This window comes from Sander lucioperca, chromosome 22 (assembly GCF_008315115.2).
Source record: "Sander lucioperca isolate FBNREF2018 chromosome 22, SLUC_FBN_1.2, whole genome shotgun sequence".
NCBI lineage: Eukaryota > Metazoa > Chordata > Actinopteri > Perciformes > Percidae > Sander > Sander lucioperca.
In genome coordinates this window covers 8337577-8357157 of record NC_050194.1, presented here as the reverse complement: position 1 = coordinate 8357157, position 19581 = coordinate 8337577, and the positions used below count along the sequence as shown (strand labels likewise).

The window sequence follows — 19581 nt, the reverse complement described above, 5'->3', positions numbered from 1 at the left end:
AACCCTACTCAGAGGTGGAGCTTTTGCCTGCCCGACTCGCAGATTTCATTGTTTTGGTCATTTTTGCTGAAGATTTGTGCTTCTGCCATAAAAGCAAGTAGTCTACATAGTTAAACGTAGTCCAGTTCAGAACGACGCAGATCAAACATTTGTGGCTGTGTTTTAGTTGTCAAAACGGTGCAGTGATGTGATGTACGATCAGGAGTCCGCATAGGCTGTTTATTCTGAAAATTGACCGGATGCTCTAGCCCTTCTACTTCCTGCCCGGCCTTTGCAACGCCCTGAGGCTCCGTCAAAGACAGCCCAGGTGCGTATTTGTAGCGCAGCGGAGAGCCGCTTCTGGGACGCGCGGCTGGTGGAATCACAAGCATTGTTTTGAGTGGCCGCGATTGGCGGCGGCGCCACCTGAACACAGCGCAGACGCGCCTGGGGGATTCCAGGAGTTACATGACGTCAATATGTGACGCTGGGTGCCTGTAAAACAGGAAAGTGCATTTCCTTTCACCTGTTTTTTGGCTAAAACCATTTACTCAGGCATACAGTTATGATTTGGTGTCTATGCTGTCATCACTAAAATGGCTCATGATTTACTGGAAGGTTTGGTCACACTGATCAATAGATAACACAGCAGCAGAGCAGATCCAGAGGGGACGAAGGAAGGGGAAGGGGAGTCCTTTTTCCCTAGCGGGAGGAGTTGGAGCTAGAGCGTGACCGGTGCCGGCGGCGGCCGGGGGATCGAGACCTGCGGCGTACTGGAGAGCGGCGCCGTGGAGACCGAGACCTACAGTAGGAGAGAGCGAAAGACAGCAAGAGGGAGTGAGAAAACAGATCGGAAAGAACAAGAGTGGGGGGAAAAAACCACCCACATTTTACATACTGTATTATAGAGTTTGAATATCATAGCAACCAACTAGGGCTGGGCGATATGGACCAAAAATCATATCTCGGTATTTTGTGGCTGAATGGAGCTCAAAGACGAGAGCGAGGTAGCGTGCGATGGACTTAAGCGTATGATACAAAACCGTTCTTTGATCATGAAGCCGACTGTCAGTGTACAGTTCTCTGGTTTATCAGGGAAGTGTCTGAACTACGCTGCAGAGTGGAGTCTCTACTCCCACAGTGACAGCTGACTCATTATGAACAGGTCCAGCGCAGGTTCAATTGCGCATCGGCAGGTCATAGTTGTCATGACAACTTTTTCGGCGTGTCGTCACTGTGCTGCATTTTTATGAACTGTGATAATCTTGTCATAGGTCACATCTCTCCTGCATGATCTTTTTTTTTTGGAGCAATGATTCGCCAAACTTCCTTTTTTCCAGTGTAACAAATCTCTTCTGATTTTACTTTGTAGTAACGAGTAACTAAGATGCTTAAGGGAAATGTAGTGGAGTTAAAGTAAAAGTGTCCCGAAATATAAATAACCAAGTAGGGTACAGATACGTGAAAATTCTACTTAAGTACAGTATGAAAGTTTTTGTATTTTGTTACATTACAACACTGCATATAAACAGTATTGTCTCATCCCATATCTCGGTTGAAAATATTTCGATATTAGGGCTGCACCATATGAGAAAAATGTGCGATAACGTTGTTGAGTATCGGGATAACAATATTATTTGCGATAAATAAACAGATTTTAAAGTGTACTCTGTTCTGCCTTTCTGTCGTTCTTCTTTCGTTCTGCTTAAAATACAGCAAATTCCTTGTTGAATTTAAAAAGTAAATGTCCAACATTTTATTGAACAAAGTGAACATTAAATTGAACATAAAAGGCACCATTAAAAAACATTTTAAAGTGTCTTTTGTGATGTGTTTATTGCGCGAGTTGATTGCGATAACGAAAAAAACAAAACAAAAAAAAAAAAACGATATATTGTGCAGCCCTAATCGATGTACTTTAAAAAGTGGATACCGCCCAGCCCAACAACCAGGAGTAGCAGCCAATGGATCATCTGCATTCATTGTTCCCCCAAACCAAGCACTGCTGCACCATTCCCAGCACCGGTGCTCATCCCGCGCTGCTTACCTTCTCCTCATTCGAGGCGGAGTGCGTCGCCACATTGGTGGAGGGGGAGGCATCCTGCGGGGAGGGGACAGCCGGCGGGGGGGAGGGCGCACTGTCGGAGACAGCACAGCTGTGACTGTGATCTCCTGACCGTCGATCTGACCTGGGAGAAAAACCATCGTGGAAATCGAGAATAATGAAGATTTGGCATTTTGGCATAACTGAAAAAGTGTACATTCATTTACATTAACAGGGCTCCAGACTAACTTTTTTACCAGCCCATAACTAAAACAATTTAGGGGCACAGGCAGAAAATGTAGGGGCGCTCACCTAAAATCGACCTGCAATGCAATCTTTCACCCCCCCCCCCATTTAAACTGTATTACTGATAAATGCTTTGGTACTAAATACAGAAACAGTCTTATTTTAGTTCACAGTCACATTTTAATTGAATGGTGCGTAACAAATGCACATTCAGAAATGTAAACAAAGTATTATTACTGTCAGTGTACTGTATTATTGCCTCTGCCTCATACAGGTTCTCCCTCCCTCCCTCCCCTCCTCCTTTTTTTTGGTAACATTGAAATAGCAATCATATCTAAAGTGATTAAGCTTCCTTGGAAAGGGGAGTACTGTATCTAACTAATACAGCGTGGGAAATATTGAGGGATGAGGGAGTCAGAGAGAGAAGCGCTCACGACACTTCCACAAGCACTATTTGAGTTTAGTTAGATAGAAATAGTCTTTCAACACAGCTTACAGTTGTAAAAATTACTCGCACTATCTCAAAAAATGTTCAAAAATGAGACCACTTAGTTGCAGTCTGGAGCCCTGAATAATATACATGTATATTACAATAAAAGTGCCACAAATAAACATGCTCATCACTGAGCAGTCTGTCAGCATATAATCTCTATAATCTTAATATCTCTAACACAATGTTTATGCAATCTATTAACTTGGCTCTGGGGAGCTTAATAACAGCCATATTCAGCACCTATGTATTGTGAAAGAATCGAATCGGGACAAAAACATCACCGTCCCAGCCCTATCATCTACAATGCCTTATACAATCATTCATCCATCCATCTTTCCTAATTGCTCTAAAACAACGTTTTTGCAATCTATTCACTTTCAATCTTCCATGTTCATGTTCCTCAACACGCGCTTACCTCCGTCCATGTGTTTCAGGGCTTTCTCCGCCTCCTCGGGGGTCTCAAACTCCACATAGGCGTAGCCTTTGGACAGGTTAGGGTGCACACGGTTAATGGGCATGTCAATCATTTTGATCTTGCCATAAGTGGAGAAGATCTCCTGGATGTGTTCCTGCAAAGGCACAGCAGAGAACGCTTTGAACGCTTTTGACACAAATAGACACATATAAACAGGATCCTCATTAGCCTCTTTTTATGGGGGGTAGAATACCGTACATTTCAGCTCCTAGTTATGAAGTTAACTTGGGTTCGGGAGCAGGGGCCACGCCTCAACCACACCTGTCAAGTAGGGCTGCACCATTAATCGCAATTTTATCCAGCTGCTAGCTAACAGTAAGCTAACGTTACTAGAGGTCACCGATAGTTGATTGGTGGAACTATCGTTATCGGCAAAAAGCCATACCGTTTTTCCTGGTTGTGTCCGTTGCTGGAGCGGCTGAGAAGCGCGCGCTGTCATTCATTACACAGTACGCGAGAGCTGAGAAGGGTCTGCTGGCATCATGCGTTACAATAGCGGCCTCTAGAGGCGAAATAAAAAACTATCACTGATGCCTCGTGTTTTTTATTTTCAACACGTGTTACTGCGCGCTGCACGGAGAGCACATGCTGTACGGAGAAGGCTGACATCAGATGCGCGTTTAAAGCATCGACAGCAAAAAGGTATGTATACAGTACATTTTGTCATATCATTATAAAGTTATTAATTTGTTGAATAGATGCTGCATTAGTAGAGAAAGAACAACACAACAGTATGTTTGTTTGCTTTCGAGGCTGAGATGACGCTAAACATTAGTAGTAGGCTAACTTACCTCAAGCGGTTAAAACACTGACAAAAATAAACGCAAGTCCGACCCAAATGTCAGAATCAGAACCCTAAAGGATCGTCCACGATCCCAAACGGCACCTCTGATTCATATTTAGATCATTTAATAACAGTTCAACGTAGAGACTTACTGATTGCTGCAGCTAAAAACTAACGAGTTAGCCGTCATGGGGGTGTCTTTGGTGTCTTTCTAGCCTTTACAGGTGATTTTCTATCCAGCCTGGAACTTGTACCTTTTTTCGGGGTTGTTGAGCATTAAATCCAAACTGTTACATCCAAGATTTATCCACTTGATGTCCATAATTCATCACGTTTTCGGTCATTTCTGCCGCTAACTCCGTGCTACTCATAGAAAGTAGGTGCTACCGACAAGGGAATCTCCCATGATGCCTTTGTTTATGTTTTCAACCAATGGGAAGGCAGGTCCGTCACACATTACGCCTTATATGGGCATCCAAGCGAGAACAAAGAGTATATAGTGGGAAAGATAGATCCCTCCAGGTCAGAGATCGTCTGTTACCGTTCTAAACCGTTCTACAGAGAAGAATGGCGTCACTGTTTTGAGATTTGGCATACATTTGGGCCTTTTTTGAAGAAATGTAAATAGTTTGTCCTTTATATGAATTATAATGCTCATTATGTTTATTTTTGCACTGGATGACTCCAAATATGTAGGAGAACTGTTTTAGACAACACACATGCTTGTGTAGCATTGCTGTACAGTTAAACAGTTACATGTTGAGTTTAACTGTTTTTATTTGTTATTTATTACTTTTTGTTTCAGTTTGAATGAATGTTTTCATGGTTCAATACAGTTTTTTTTTTTTATTTTTATAATAAAGTTCAGCACTGTTTTACTTGGAGTGTCATGTTTGTTTTTATCCAGTATCAATTCTAAATACTATCGGTCGATTAATCGGTTATCGGCAAATACGGCCCAACCTAGCTATCGGTATCGGTAAAATCGGTCACTACTCTAAACGTTACCTGCTGCCAAGTATAACCCTTACTAGTGTCACATGCAGCGATGCTTCTGTTGCCTGCAACGTCCGTTTCGGAGCACAGAAGCGCAGGCATTTCAGTGGCACCGAAATGAGGCACCGAAATCAGCATTGCTATTCGGTCCGGTAGATACCAGTCGTTTAGGCACCGGTGCCATATTAGCACCGGGTTTTGGTACCCAACGTTAAATGTGTGAGGAGAAAATTTTATATCTTAGGGGTTTTAGAGCGCAAATGACATCATTCGCTCATTTGCATATCAGTGATGTCATCGCACAATTATTTGCATTAAGCTCAGTGGTTGTCGGTTGCAGCGAGGGAGAGATCACTAAAGCAAAACTTGGAGGAGCAACTTGTCATTTAAATGAAAATAGCTGGTCCACCTTAAAGCCAGCCCACCTTAAGTTTGTGAGCTTGTGCTGAAGTTGTCGCTAGCTCCTCGGCTGCTAACCCCCTTTTACCTTAAGAAAACAAAAACGTTAAGGTGCTGCCCCTAAGCCGTATAATGGCAGGAAAAAACCCTGTTAGAAATGTATTCGGGGCTTGTTGTTGCCTTTCGCCCCCTGATGCCCGATGCCTCTATGGATCATGCAAAGACTTCAAACGGTTTATGTGATCCCCCAACAACAGTCAGTCAGTAAAGAAGCACAAAACAGCAGCAGCATCTCTACGAGCCGGCTCAAAGACATGTGCCTCAGGCTCCGTAGCTCAGTAAAAGCATTCACCTTGATAACATTTCTGGTCAGCCGGCCCAGGTAGACCTTGGTGGGTTTGGGTGTGGGGCTCCTACGCCGTCGGTCCCGGTCATCCTTCTTTGCTGATTTTGACCTAGAGTGACATTTACATCTCCTTTAAGATCGTAGTCCATAACGAGATAGCTATTATCCAGAATATTTCCTAGTGTTCCCTGACTGCAGTGTGAGAGATCCATACGTTATACAAGAACAAATTCAAAATATACTACACTACTCGCTTCATTTTCCTAAAAACAAGTCGCAGTGACTCATTGCGTACTTTGAGCGCGAGCGTCGTCTGTTGTTGTGGCGCTGGCGGCTGGGGCTGGGTGAGGAGGATGAGGAGGAGGAAGAGGAGCGGGGGCTGGAGGAGCCCGAGTGGCTGGAGGCCGAGGAGCTGGAGCCGCTGGACGAGCTGGAGCCGGAGCTGCTGCTGGAGCTGGACCTTAACGAGAGCACATTATAGGATGGGAACAAGTGGCTGAACTAGGGCTCGGAGATACAGAGGAAATCAGATATCACGATATCTTTGACCAAATACCTTGATGTCGATATTGTAGAGCTGACAATTGGTGCTTCAACAAAATATCTTCACAACGAGATTTTTGATAAATAATCATCAGTAATGTGGATATAATATGTGGGCAAAGGCAAATAATAGAACAGCTAGAACAGTCTGGTAAGTTTAGAAAATGACATCACTTTACTGGAACGAAGCCTGTAAAACCAGGAAATGACAACACTTGTGTCATAGTACAATATTACGATATCCCAAATCTAACACGATATCTAGTCTTGTATATTGATATAATATTAATATTGCACAGCCGTCGGCTGAACCAATTTGTGTTGTGTCCATCCTCCACTGTCTAAAGCAAATAAGATGGATACACCTTATATACACTACTGTGATCTTGTGTCAAAGTCAGAACATAAGACACAATACAGAGTAGGGCTGCACGATACGAGGAAAATATGCGTTAATCGCACTTGCGATAAATAGAGATATTAAAATGTACTCAGTTCTGCCTTTCTGCTGCTTTCAGTATTCTGCTAAAATACAACAAATTGCTTGTTGAATTAAAAACAAATGAAACCAAGTGCAGTTTTCTACTGACATTTACTAACAAAAAAAATCTCTCAGTGTCTTTTGCGATGCGTTTATTGTAGCAGTTGATATTGCGATGACGATAAAAAAGACGATATATTGTGCAGCCCTTATGCAGAGCATCTGGATATTAACAAACAGACAACGAGTGTTGAAATTAGACCACCTTTTGCCTAACATTTCCTTTTCATCCAATGGAAAACATTTTTTTATTTATTGCAAAAATAGAACAGGGAATCAGCAAACTGGAAGCTGGCAGCATCTAGCGTTAGGTTACGAGAGCGGCCTCTGACCTGCTGCTCCGACTGGACGCGCTGCGCCGTGTGCGTTTTTTCTCTCGGCCCCGGTCTTTGTCAGCTCCTTCTTTTGTGGTGCCTGACTTCTCCTTAACTCGCTGTTTACTCTTGTCATCCTCCTTCCTCTTTGTTGGGGAAGGCGCCCTGAGGGAGGAGAACAAAATAAACAAAAGTCAGGATTTGAGACATTGGACAACACTAGGGATGTAACAGTATAAAAATGTAACCTCGCGGTTATAGTGACCACAATTATCACGGTTTTCGGTATTATTGTGGTATTTTTAAAAGTGTATTCAATATGTTCAGAAAGCACTGATGGGTCTACACAAGCTGAATAGTTTAAAAAAGTGTAACAGTGTTTATTATATCACAAAAATATAGGCAAAACCTTATCAAAAGTGCAACTTTTAACATCAAATGTCCTGAGCGCTGTCATCTCCTCCTTCCACCATGATTTCAACTTTAAGTAACGCATGTTGCAGGCTACGCAGTGCGCCTGCGTGGCAACTACAGGAGCCTTGGATGAAGCTGGGAAGGATTAAACACACGGCTTCCACACCGTGGTAATCCACCGCGATAATAATGATATTTTAAATGAAAACGGTAATTGTTATCGTCAACATTTTTATCGTGGTTTACCGTTACATCCCTAGACAACACTTAGCAGAAATCTGACACTTTCAGGCGGAAAATGCAAGAATAGATGTGTGGTAGCTAATGTAGGCCTATATGGTGTTTGCAAACAATTCCATCAAAAACTTCCAAACTGACTATTCAGTAATCTTGAAAGTTGCAATCTAAGATTTAAATGCATAGTTATCGGCGTACAACAGTAATAACAGTACTAATAAAGCAAATATAACTGCAGTTGCAAAACATTGAGCAATAAATACAATGTCAACATTGTTTAGATTTGTTAAACACTATTACGGTTGCAAAATTAATTGTGCTTAATCATACAACATAGGTTTAATTTAAAAATAGATATAATGTCAGAAGACATCGCAGATGGCACTTGGCACATGAAGCGGATAATTAATTTCAGTTACCACTGAAACTGAAAATAACTTAATACTTGAAATAATTTGCACCACACTCAGTGCTACTCGTCGTTTCAGAAAATTCAGAGCCAGAACTGACTGCTCAGAATTTGATTTGTCGCATATAATAAATGAGGGCAATATTAAACGAAAAGTAATCACTTTGCACACGAAAAATACACTTATGGCATAATTTATTTCGACTATACTGTTGTGCATTTTCTTCAAGTGGTTCCTCTGAATACAAATGCTACTTGACTACAGCAATCCACTCGGAGCGGATTAAATACGATTTAACGGTAACCAATGTTAGCTTAACAAACACTTGTTCATGTTAGCATTAGCTAGTAAGCTAATATTGACTTATTACGTTGTGCTGATATTCAGATGCGCACGTTTGAAAACAAAATACTGCAGTACGACTCTGACGTGATAGCGTTGCTATTTAAAACATACATATATAGATTTTAAGTAAGCAACGATAAGTGGTACTGAACTATTGACGTTTACTCACATCTTTCCACCTACTCGCGACAGTCGCATAGAGATGACGTAATGTTTTTAGTTCGATGTAAACCAATCAAAAGACTGGCTGTACACATGCACAGCTATGCGAAAGCATAATTTTCTTTCCCCCATTAAGTCTGCCAGGTTTTGTTTTCCTATTTTGGTTAGGTAGTAGACCGTAGAAATCTCAGCTTAATGTTTAATGGTAATAGTCTAATTTAGACACTGCAACAATTTTACCGTTCGAACTTTTCCACTGGCTTGGTGTTTCAATTTGCTTGGTTGTTGTGGCTGTGTCACTGAAGCAGATTGCCTGACAGGTAAACTGAGGGGGAAAAAATACACAATTAAAACCGGCTTTTACAGGAGAAATCAGTTTTCCCCTTCCCGTAGGACAGCAAAACGTTAGCTTGGTTACAGAATACCAAAGACTCCAAATACCATATTTTTAAACACGAAAGTTATCTGTTAAGCTAAAGCTAACTGCAGTGCGTGTAGGGATATTAAGTGCGAGTAGGACACAGAGGAAAGGGCACAGACACGCCTTCTTCCCCTCTGGGACAACCTGGCTTCAGATGAACTCCACAGAGGAGCCAGAAGAAACCAGCAAACCCTCAGGTGGTGACAGGACACTTGTTTTGGCTGTTTGCTCTGCTGCCATTGGAGGCACCTTCCAGTATGGCTACAACATCTCTATTATCAACGCTCCTACCAGTTACATCCAGAGCTTCATCAATGATACCTACATGGAGCGCTGGGGCATCAGTTTGGAGGCCCCTCAGGTGACTTTAATGTGGACTCTGATTGTGTCTGCCTTCTCACTGGGCGGTTTGCTAGGAGCCCTGCTAGCAGGGCCTCTGGCCGTCCGCTTTGGCAGGAAGAACTCGCTGCTTCTGAACAATTCTTTCCTGTTTGTTGGTGCTGTGTTGGTGCTAGCGTGCAGGGTGGCGAAATCATTCGAGATGATCATCTTTGCTCGTTTCCTGGTGGGGATAAACTCGGGCGTCAGTATGAACGTCCAGCCTATGTACTTTGGGGAAAGCGCGCCCAAACATCTCCGGGGTGCTGTGGCGTTTTCCTCTGCTGTTTTCACTGCATTTGGGATCTTCTTGGGTCAGATTGTGGGACTCACTGAGCTGTTGGGCACAGAGCCTCTTTGGCCGTACTTACTTGCTGGTAACGCTTTGCCAGGGTTGATCCAGCTCCTTACCCTACCCTGGTTCCCCGAAAGCCCCAGATACCTTCTCATTGACAGGGGGGACAGGGAAGCGTGTGTCCGGGCGCTCGGAAGGCTTCGGGGTGGGGAAGCGCCTGTCTTGGAGATGGAGGAGATGCTTCAGGAGCAGCAGCAGCAGCAAAAATCTGCAGCCTTGGATTCTGGAAACGCGGCTTCTGCCAAGACGCCCTGGACGCTGTTTAAAGACCCCGATCTGCGTTGCCAGCTCAGAACAGTCATGGCGGCCAGCAGTGCCATGATGCTCTGTGGCAATGACTCCATCTACTTCTACGCTTACTACATCTTTCTCGCAGCAGGGATCCCTCCAGAGAAAATCCAATACATCACCATAGGCACGGGGGCATCTGAGCTAACTGCCTCTATTCTGAGTAATCTGCTGATTGAACGTGTGGGACGCAGGCAGCTTCTTGTGGGAGGGTACTCTCTTATGTGTTTCTGGACTGTAGTCTTCACCGTAGCTCTAAACCTCCAGATGGCTTACCTCAGTATGGCATGTGTGTTCGCCTACATTCTCAGCTTCGGCTTGGGCCCTGCAGGGGTGACGGGGATCTTACCCGCTGAGATCTTTGACCAGGCGGCACGGCCGGCAGCGTACATGGTAGCTGGCTCGTGTATGTGGATCAGCCTGTTTTTGGTGGGCATGCTGTTCCCCTTCTTCGTCACAAGCCTGGGGGACTTCTGCTTCCTGCCGTTCTTGGCCGTTTGTTTGGTGTCCGCTCTGTTTTTGGGGCTCACCTTACCAGAGACTAAAGGCAAGACGCTGGCTGAGATCACTGCAGAGTTTGATAGCAAGAATGGCGTGAAGAAGGAGAGGTCGGGCACGCAAGTGGAGGAGCCCATTGGGGAGGACTACCAGCTGGGTAATGCCTACTCCTTCACTAGCCTAACACAAGATCCTGACGCTAAACCTGACCCTGGCCTCAGAATAGAGACTGATATTTGACGTCCAGTGAAAGTGCCTTTGTGGTTTCTTTATGCACTTACAGTGTAGAAAGGATTACTCCGTAGTGGAAATCTGAAGTGTCCTATTCATGAAAGGTGATCTCTGTGTAATGACTAGGGCTGTCCTCGACCAAGAAATTCTTCGTCGACTAACACTCATATGATTTTGTCGACTAATTATTCAACAGATCTGTAAATTGGAGTTTCTCCCCAATGAATCATGCAAAAGCACCACTTTAAATCTTGTGTTTACCGGAGATGTGCTAATTAGTTTCTCGTAAATAAGTCATTGGCATGAAATAGAATGAAAACATAAGTAATTGACTAAAGAAATCCTAGTCGCCTCTGACCAAAACGACCGATTAGTCGACTAATAAACTAAGAGGGGGCAGCCCTGGTAATGACGGATAATTTAAAGCTTTAGTTCGTAACTTTATTATATTAATGAACATCTGTTACATTCAAGCCATTGCCAAATGAGTTGCTAATTAGGACTATCAGCTCCACACAACTCTCTCTGTATTTCTCAGTATGGCTATGTTCAGAAACTGGTGTCATCCGGCGACATTTGCGCGCAGAAAATATATAAGATAAGATATAGACAATGACCTCTTCTCCATCATGTTTTTTTAATCCTCCGTGTCCTACTTGGCAACTGCGTGGAGGAAGGGTGGCAGCTCTGCACGATCACGGAAGGCTTGTATCAAGTGGATGCGTCAACAGTTTTGTTGTCATTACTTAGAATTCCTCATGGGGGAGACAGAAACTACGCACTATAGCTTTAAGCTAAGTCATTGGAAAGTATTAAAATGTCCTGTTCAAGCAGAAGTGTTTAATTTACTAGGCCCACTCAAAGCGAGAGAGTTAACTTGTGTTTAGAGCACAGGATGCTCTTTTATAGACTTCCTTGTTAATTACCTCCAGGATGGCCACAGAAAAGGCATCCTGACAGTTAATCAGTCCCTCCAGGATTTCGCGATGCCGCGATCGCAACAATTCACGCAAATTCAACCAATCACCGCGAATTCGGTGCGACTCGCAATTTTGACCAATCACTGCAACTTTTCCGCAAATTTTACCAATAACCGGAGTTTGCCACGACTTCAACCAATCCCAGTAGTCCCACGTACCAGACTTTGTGTCAGTTTGTGACTCTGAGAGCCACTGACGAAGCGGTAGTTAGAACGGGTTGACGTAACACACGTACGTCGCCAAATTAATTTCCTTGCTTCTGATATGAAGACCAGAGGTGTGTGACTCGGAACATCTCACCACCACCATCATTTACCAACAAAACGTACAGCGAAAGACCATGCAAAACATTTCAGTTCCCCCCGAGACTGACGCGCGCACACACACAAACACACACGGTAGATGCAGGAAAAACCGGAGATGAGACGTACAGGATGACCTAAATTGAGGACAGCTACGCTCGTTATTGTAAGTGCAATGATAAGTTAAAGTCCAATAAGTACTTTATCAAACGGTATGAATGTGTGTCCCAGGCCAGGATAGGAAATTAACTAACAATGTAAAGATCAACAAGCCACTGACACGTATGTTCAAATTTCATTAATTCAATCAATTATTATTTTTTGTCTGAAATCCACCAGCCATTTTCATATTATACCAACATTTGCAGCATCCTGAGCTTTTTTGGTAAGGTTACTAGGAAAACTCAGCCCAGAGTAATTTTATTCTGCCCGAAACAAGTTTCCTTTTTATTTTTAAAGAAGTATACCAAAAAAAAAAATCACATTTTTTTTGTCTCCCGCAACTTCATTGCAACAAAAATACAAAAGGCATTGCAAATTTTATCAAATTTCTTTTTACAAAAGCTGCCACAAATTCAGGCATTTTGGGCCGCAACAATCTAAAAAAAAAAGGCCGCGGAATCCTGGAGGGACTGATTAATTGGTGCTCTCTAAAGCGATGACGTGATGATCTTCTCTCTACGAGAAGGCTCTTTCGTAGCATAACACCGTAACCGCAAGCTCAATATGAAATTGCCTTTCCAAGAACCAGCATACAAATGTCCACTCATTCTCCAGTAAAAGTAGAATACTGGGAGGATTACTGCATGTCATTTTTTAACTCTGTCCCATCTCCCTTTCATTCAGTACACTCTGCTTAGTCAGTCAAAAAGCAGTGTCATTGACATTATGAATTTTGGTACCTCTGCGAATTTTTTCAGAAATTTCAGAATCAGAAAGGAAGTTATTGCCTATAAGACTTTATTGAAGCACTGTCACTGTGAGGTTCCAGTTACAGGGAAGCGGTCAAGAAGATTATATACGTCAAATGTAGCCACATAACTCACATTCACACTCACTCAAACTCTCCGAAGGTGTTAATAATATAGATGGGTTTTTATTTAAGTGGAGTGGGTAATCATTTGAATTGCATGTATTAAAGGATTACTCTAATTCAACACTTCTGCACTGGGTAGATAACAGTGCCTGTTTATTGCGTAATCTAATTATAAACTGTTTTGTTGACATGCCTATCCAGTCGAGTGATCCATACTTGTTACATTTCACTGTTCAGTGATCCAAGTGGGAATGTAAACTCAGGTTTAGTGTCACAGCACTAAGCCTTTATGATTTATGCATTTTTTTTTTTTTTTTGCATCAACTGTACTGTATTTATATTAGTTGGCCTCCCAGCCTAGTTATCTTTTTTACTAGTTCTACTAATTGAGATGAATGGTTTTTTGTGTGTACTCATGCACTGATTTTTATGACTGCAGCTCTGCCAAACAGCCAGTAGATGTCGCCATTGTCATTGTCCTTTGCCTCTTCTTCGGTCGCTTAAATATGAAGCTGTTAAACATGAAAACGACTCACAGATGTAACACCCAGGCCAAGATGACACTTTAAAATTCAACAGCTGTCAGCCTCACAGAGCTTGCAAAGCCTTCTGTTGACCATCTGTCACAGCCCCCGTATGCTCCCTTTTTTTGGCCTTTTTAGATTGAGCAGATATTTATTATTTTGTATTCAAGATGCTTTTTCCAAAGATATTTATTTTTTTATTAATAATCCAAATCACCCTCTCTTGATCCTACTTTTCTTGCTGGATTTCTGGTATAAAAAACCCACTTCTGTAGCACGTTGAAGATGCTGTCCACTGACTGAATGAAATATTGTTATTGTTTGACGCTGTCTTTCCAAAGCATGCCATGACAAACCTTGATGATAATAAGGATTCTGTAAAAAGCTCACTGTACAGGGGCGGGGCTAGAAGGGGGGCACCCCCAATCCACAGAGTGCTGCCATTCTGACTTGTGATTTCCATTGGATCAGAACTGTCACTTGGCTGCCTGATCTGCCAATTTCCCCAGCCATTGTCACATGACCAATTAATGTTTTCATGATGACTATCCAAAATTCTGATACTGTGGAACCAGCACTGGAATAATTTTTTTTTAAAAGGTGGCAGACTGAGCCTATAGAAAATGTGTATTGTATTCGGATATACAATTAGTTTAAAATGAAATCAAGTGAAACTAATAATGAATGTGATGTTTTATTTAGCAAAATTACATTATGTTGTTCTATCCTATCCAATATCTCCCCCCCACCCCCCACCTGGGACTGCCACCCCACTTAAAAATCCTGTAATCGCCCCTGTCACTGTATGGTGCTGCTCAGGCTTTATTTTGTAGGAATTATATATTTTGTGCATTGCAATTATTTATGTATTAAATTGTATTTATTCAATCAGAAATACTACTGTATGTACAACAGTAAAAAAGTGCTGACCAACACCATTGTCTTCTTTGTGATTTAATTACTTGATACTGATTCCATCTGTCTGGTCCAACTGCTTTCTTAATTACATTCAATCACATTAGTTTGGCTCCCTTCGCTTCTCTGCACTTTAATCCCACTGCTCCTACCCACTCCTATTAAAACTGTTAGCCTCATGCTGTTTATTTATGGAAACAAGTGCTGTTTCAGAACATCTCACTCGAAGTGGGGGTAAGGTTTATGTGTGCTGTTTTATTGGACTCTTATTACATCATTTCAGCACAAAAATGTAACACAGAGCAAATGTCTCCTAGCTGTTTCAAACGACAGAATACATTCATTTTAAGTGTCTGCCCTGACAAGTATAGTTTGTTTTTTGGTATGGTTTGTGTGTGTATGAGACATTCAACATACCTGCAAACTAGTAGCTTTTCGCCGTTTTGAATGGGTTGTGTCACATTTTTCAGCCCTTCTGAGTTTGCAGGTATGATTCAAGCTAAAAGTAAGTAGACTTTGGACTTTATTGTCCCCGAGGGGAATTTCTTATTGACAACACTGTACATTGTGGACAGCTTACACAAAAACGGAAGTACACCATAACTGAATGACACAAAATAACACAGACATAGTGGCACTGATTGGTTTTATATGTGTGTTTTGTTAAGGGCTCCATTGGCTCCAGGCACCAGGCATTTACCATAGTGAGCTCTCTTGCACCTCAGGGTCCTGTACCTGCGCCAGGGTACAGGACCCTGGAGGGCAGAATGGTGAAATGGCTGTTTAGCTGGTGTGTGTTGTCCTGTGCTATTGTGGTTGTGATGCGTGTAGTCTATATTCACGACGTTCCACTTCCCGGATTGCTAGAGTGCCGTTGGAAATTCCGCCGGATGTCAGTCTTTTCGGCCGGACGTCCATTACCTTTCGCTTTCTTTGTGTTGGAATTTTAAACTCCGATTGATTTATGAAGACTATGGTTAACTGCTCCTCAGATCTCTGCAGGGTAAATCCAGACAGCTAGCTAGACTATCTGTCCAATCTGAGTTTACTGTTGCACGACTAAAACAACCTTTGAACGTACACGTTCCACCAAAACAAGTTCCTTCCTAAGGCTATTTTGCAGAGGCACCATGGCTCTGTCCGGTGCTTAGCGCCACCCAAGACGATTGTGTTTGGTTTAAAGAAATGCCAATAAACCACGTTATATAAATAAAGCTTGTTTTTCTGCCATCCAGGAATGATGTTTGGACTAGCCAGACCCTCCTCCGCAGCACTGTGGAGGAAGGTCTGGCAATGCGAGACTATGATGCGTGTGATGGCCTTGAGAGTCCAGAGTCAGACTGACGTGCACATATGAGGGGTGTGATGTTTGACTCAATTAAGCCCAACAAGCTGCCAGCTGACACACTGAAAGAGGACACTGATGAAGACAAAGATGCATCTTAATTCCGTTATTTGATAGCTCCTCGGTTGAACCGGAAGTTGTTTTGTCCCTCCTCCATGAAGGCCGTCTCAAAGCTCTTATATTTGCTCCGAGGAGCTAGGATCGAGGAGAGAGCTCTGAAGAGCTATGAGCGAGGACACACGAGCGCAGCCTACCCGGAAGCCATGCATCTGAAAGCCGTTGCTAACTCAGCCCATACAGCTGACGGAGTCATGTGACGCTTTATAGGAAAGGATGTCTCATCCCTCTAAAACACATTTCCTCGTTTCCTCTCTCCTCCCATGATTTCCTTGTGTCTCTCCCGTGCTTCCTCGTAGGAAGGGCTAAAATGTGAGGAAGGGAGGCAAGTGGAGGAGCCGTGGATGCAATTAAAGGGAAGTGAGATGTACCTAGAGAAGACTGAAGACTGAACAACTAGACCCAGAGTGGGCGAGACATTGGAGCGAGCAGGCCGTTTCGGAGCGCAGGTGAGAAATGGCTGGGTGAGTCCCAAACACAGCACAACCCCTCTCAGACACTCACTCAGCCAAGCTTAGCTTAGGTTTCATTCTCAAGTCAACCGCAAGCACCCCGGGAAAGGAGACAGTTGATTGTTATCTGCTAGGCTAGCCTTTAGTATGTGGGTCCTTACAAGAACAAGCCTAGGTTAGCTTCGCAACCGTACGGCAAGTACAATTATTTTATTCATTTTAGTATTTATAATGTTTCTTTCAAATACATTGTCACCATGTGCTTTACAGGGGTATAGTTAATGGGCCACAACCTTCTTTAGAATCTTTGAAATAATTGGGAGTTTAGATATCGGCCTATAATTATTTGGCAAAGCAATATCTAAGTTGGTTTTCTTTAATATCAGCTGGACGGTAGTGTACAAATAGGAAGGGACACTATAGACATGAAGACTTTACAATAGCTTAAACTGCAGGGCCAATAATTGGTAAAACATTTAAAAATAGAGAGGATGGTTATACATGAAGAGGGCTAGTAGAATTTTCTGAATCAAATCCATCAGAAGTTGTAAACTGAAAAGAGTCGAGAACAGTAGGCAGGTGAGAGGGGCTAGAGCTGGGTGGGCAAGTCCCAAGATGAATACTGGACCAGCCATTACCTTAATAACAAAGAAGGTAAGGAACTCGTTACAATCTGTAAAAAAAAAAAAAAAAAAAAAAAGAGAAACAATATAAAGAAACAATGTGAGGAGTGACAGTGAAACAATGTTATTTATAATTTTATTTTATTCTTTTAGAGGAAGCAACTAATGCCAACCATACAAAAAAAGTTTCTAATATTGGATTGAAATCGAGAGTCTTGCTAGAGATGGGGTGCGCTCCGTTGTCTCAATCGTTTAGTGTAAGGTGGTCATAAAACTCATTCCGAGCTGTCTTAAGTTAGTCTTTTTCCTGTCTCGACGTTCCGACAAAAGTGATATTATCGTAAGTTTGAAGTCTTGGTAGAAAAATCTTATAGTCTGTGACTAAAAACTCTGATATCATGACAGATAGTGTCTTCTAGTGTATGATAGGCATTGGTTAGCAAAGTATGACTTGCAACGCTCTGTCTCAGGCTACAGACAGCGTCTGTCATCCATGGAGAAGTGTTGCAGATAGCCCTAGTCCTAGTCTCACTTTGCCAGACCCTCCTCCAAAGTGCGCTGAAGGAGAGTCTGGCTAGTCCACACAGCATTCGGGGATGGGAGGAAAACATGCTCTGGTTTAATGGCATTTCTTTAAACCAATCAGAATCATCATGGCCGGTGCTAAACTTCTCACAGAGCCGCTCCAAAATAGTCGTGCGAGAGAAAACTCTGTCTCAATTTACCATGCAGAGGTCTGAGGAGCAGTTAACAATAGCCCTCATAAATCCACCAAATTTAAAATTCCATGCACAAAGAAAGCGGAAGGAAACAGGATACATGCATCCGGTGGAATTTCCTACAGCACCTGTGCAATCCCGGAAGTGGAACGTGAAGGATATAGACTACCCTAGTCCTAACCTTTAAAGGTTGGAACTTTGTCCAGCATGTGTAGCACTGCTCATCAGGGGCGGTTCTACATTGAATTACACCCAGGGCGAGACCTCCTTTGAATTTTTCTCTTTCACTTATGTTGTTATAATAATATATACAGTATATATATATATATATATATATATATATATATATATAAATAAATGTGCCAAGAATATATATAATCAGATATATAAAAAAATCTAACGAGCAGAGAGCAACAATAATATATATTATTTATTATTATTTATTTACTTATTACACTATAGCACTAAGAACAGAAAACACAAACTAAAACTAAAACCTGACATTTCTGGCCTTCCTTGATGCAAAATCATCAATGATGTTATCATGTGAAATCTGCTCCCCTATTGAGTGATTGATATTGATGACGGCAAGGCCAGTGAGCCGTTCCTGGGACATGGTTGACCTCAAGTACGACTTCAACTTTAGTTTTGAAAAGCTCCAATCTGCTGGAGCCACAGTGACTGGCAGTTCAAAAGTTGGGGTTGATCTCCGATAGTATCATGCATAAAAGTGATGAGCTCAAGGAGGCTCGTGGTCCCCCGTTCCCCTCCTTGTCCGGACCGTTCCATTTGCGAGACCCAGAGGTGAACTGTCCCCCGCGCCTCCCTGCCCTTTTCCTTTCTCACACGGCTTCTGTACACAAGTACGTCTCGCTGCAGGGCGCCTGCAGCTGCAGGGGGCGCCGATTTGCCAATTCCCCACACAGTGAAATGATAGATAACAGAAAACCGCTTTGCGGCGCAGAGGAATTCTTTTTTTTTTTTAAGTTCTCGTGCCGCCCCACATCAGTCATGAAAAAATGCTGCCCATGCCAAAAAACGCCACTGCTGCTCATTAAAAGACTGCATTGAAGTGTTTCTCTTACAATCACAGCAGAAAACAGAATATTGCTGTTTTTTGCGCAGGCCTTCAATATGGCCTTCAAAATCCATTTGTCGTAAAGTAAACTGCTAAAAATAGACATCCGTTAGCACTAGTTAAATTCTGAACACACTGTCTGTTTTGGGGGCTGGCTAATGATTTCAGGAATTTTGTGTGTTTATCAGAGCTTAGGGCTATAGTGTAACCCCTCTAAGGACATCCAGGGTTTCAGTGAAAACAATGACTCATCATTCTAACTGGGATAGAAACAGCATGAAATGTAAAATATACTCTCTTACACATTTCTTACTATGGGAAAACTCTGAGCCCAGTGGTGGAGTGGGTCTCACTGTCAAGTATAGTTGTTCATTTTGGTAAGTATGGTTATTGGCTTTCTTGCAGAGAATTAAATGACAAGATAAATAGCTGTCTGTAAAATATGAATCTACAGCCAGGAGGTGGTTACCTTGAGCTAGCATAAAGACTAGAAACAGAGTAACTGCTAGTCTGGCTCTGTCCAAAGGTAAGTAAAATCTGCTACAAAATGTTGACAGTTGGATTGGAAAAAAAATGTTTGGGCACACCAAT

General features: G+C 42.5%; 2 protein-coding genes across 4 annotated transcripts; one reads left to right on the top strand and one right to left on the bottom strand.

Moving 5' to 3' along the window:
- Positions 1-56: 56 nt before the first annotated feature.
- LOC116046884 (RNA-binding protein with serine-rich domain 1-like) lies at positions 57-8807 on the bottom strand. 3 transcript variants are annotated; one of them, XR_004896375.1, is made up of 8 exons: positions 8736-8807; positions 7179-7325; positions 6058-6222; positions 5769-5871; positions 3178-3331; positions 2027-2168; positions 572-781; positions 57-529 (listed from the first exon to the last, which is right to left on the bottom strand). XR_004896375.1 is itself a non-coding variant. In XM_031295354.2 (7 exons), the coding sequence occupies exons 1-7, from the start codon at positions 8762-8764 to the stop codon at positions 682-684; spliced, it is 840 nt and encodes a 279-aa protein (XP_031151214.1). In that variant the 5' UTR covers positions 8765-8807; the 3' UTR covers positions 57-681. The 3 variants fall into 3 exon arrangements, 2 of the variants coding, with proteins under 2 accessions (XP_031151214.1, XP_031151216.1); XM_031295354.2 differs by having other exon boundaries at positions 57-781; XM_031295356.2 differs by having other exon boundaries at positions 57-781; positions 6058-6216.
- Positions 8808-8925: 118 nt separating this feature from the next.
- On the top strand, positions 8926-11214 carry LOC116046876 (solute carrier family 2, facilitated glucose transporter member 11-like). The gene has a single exon (XM_035997822.1). It carries the CDS (start codon positions 9304-9306, stop codon positions 10906-10908), a length of 1605 nt encoding a protein of 534 aa, XP_035853715.1. The 5' UTR covers positions 8926-9303; the 3' UTR covers positions 10909-11214.
- The last annotated feature ends 8367 nt before the right edge of the window (positions 11215-19581 follow it).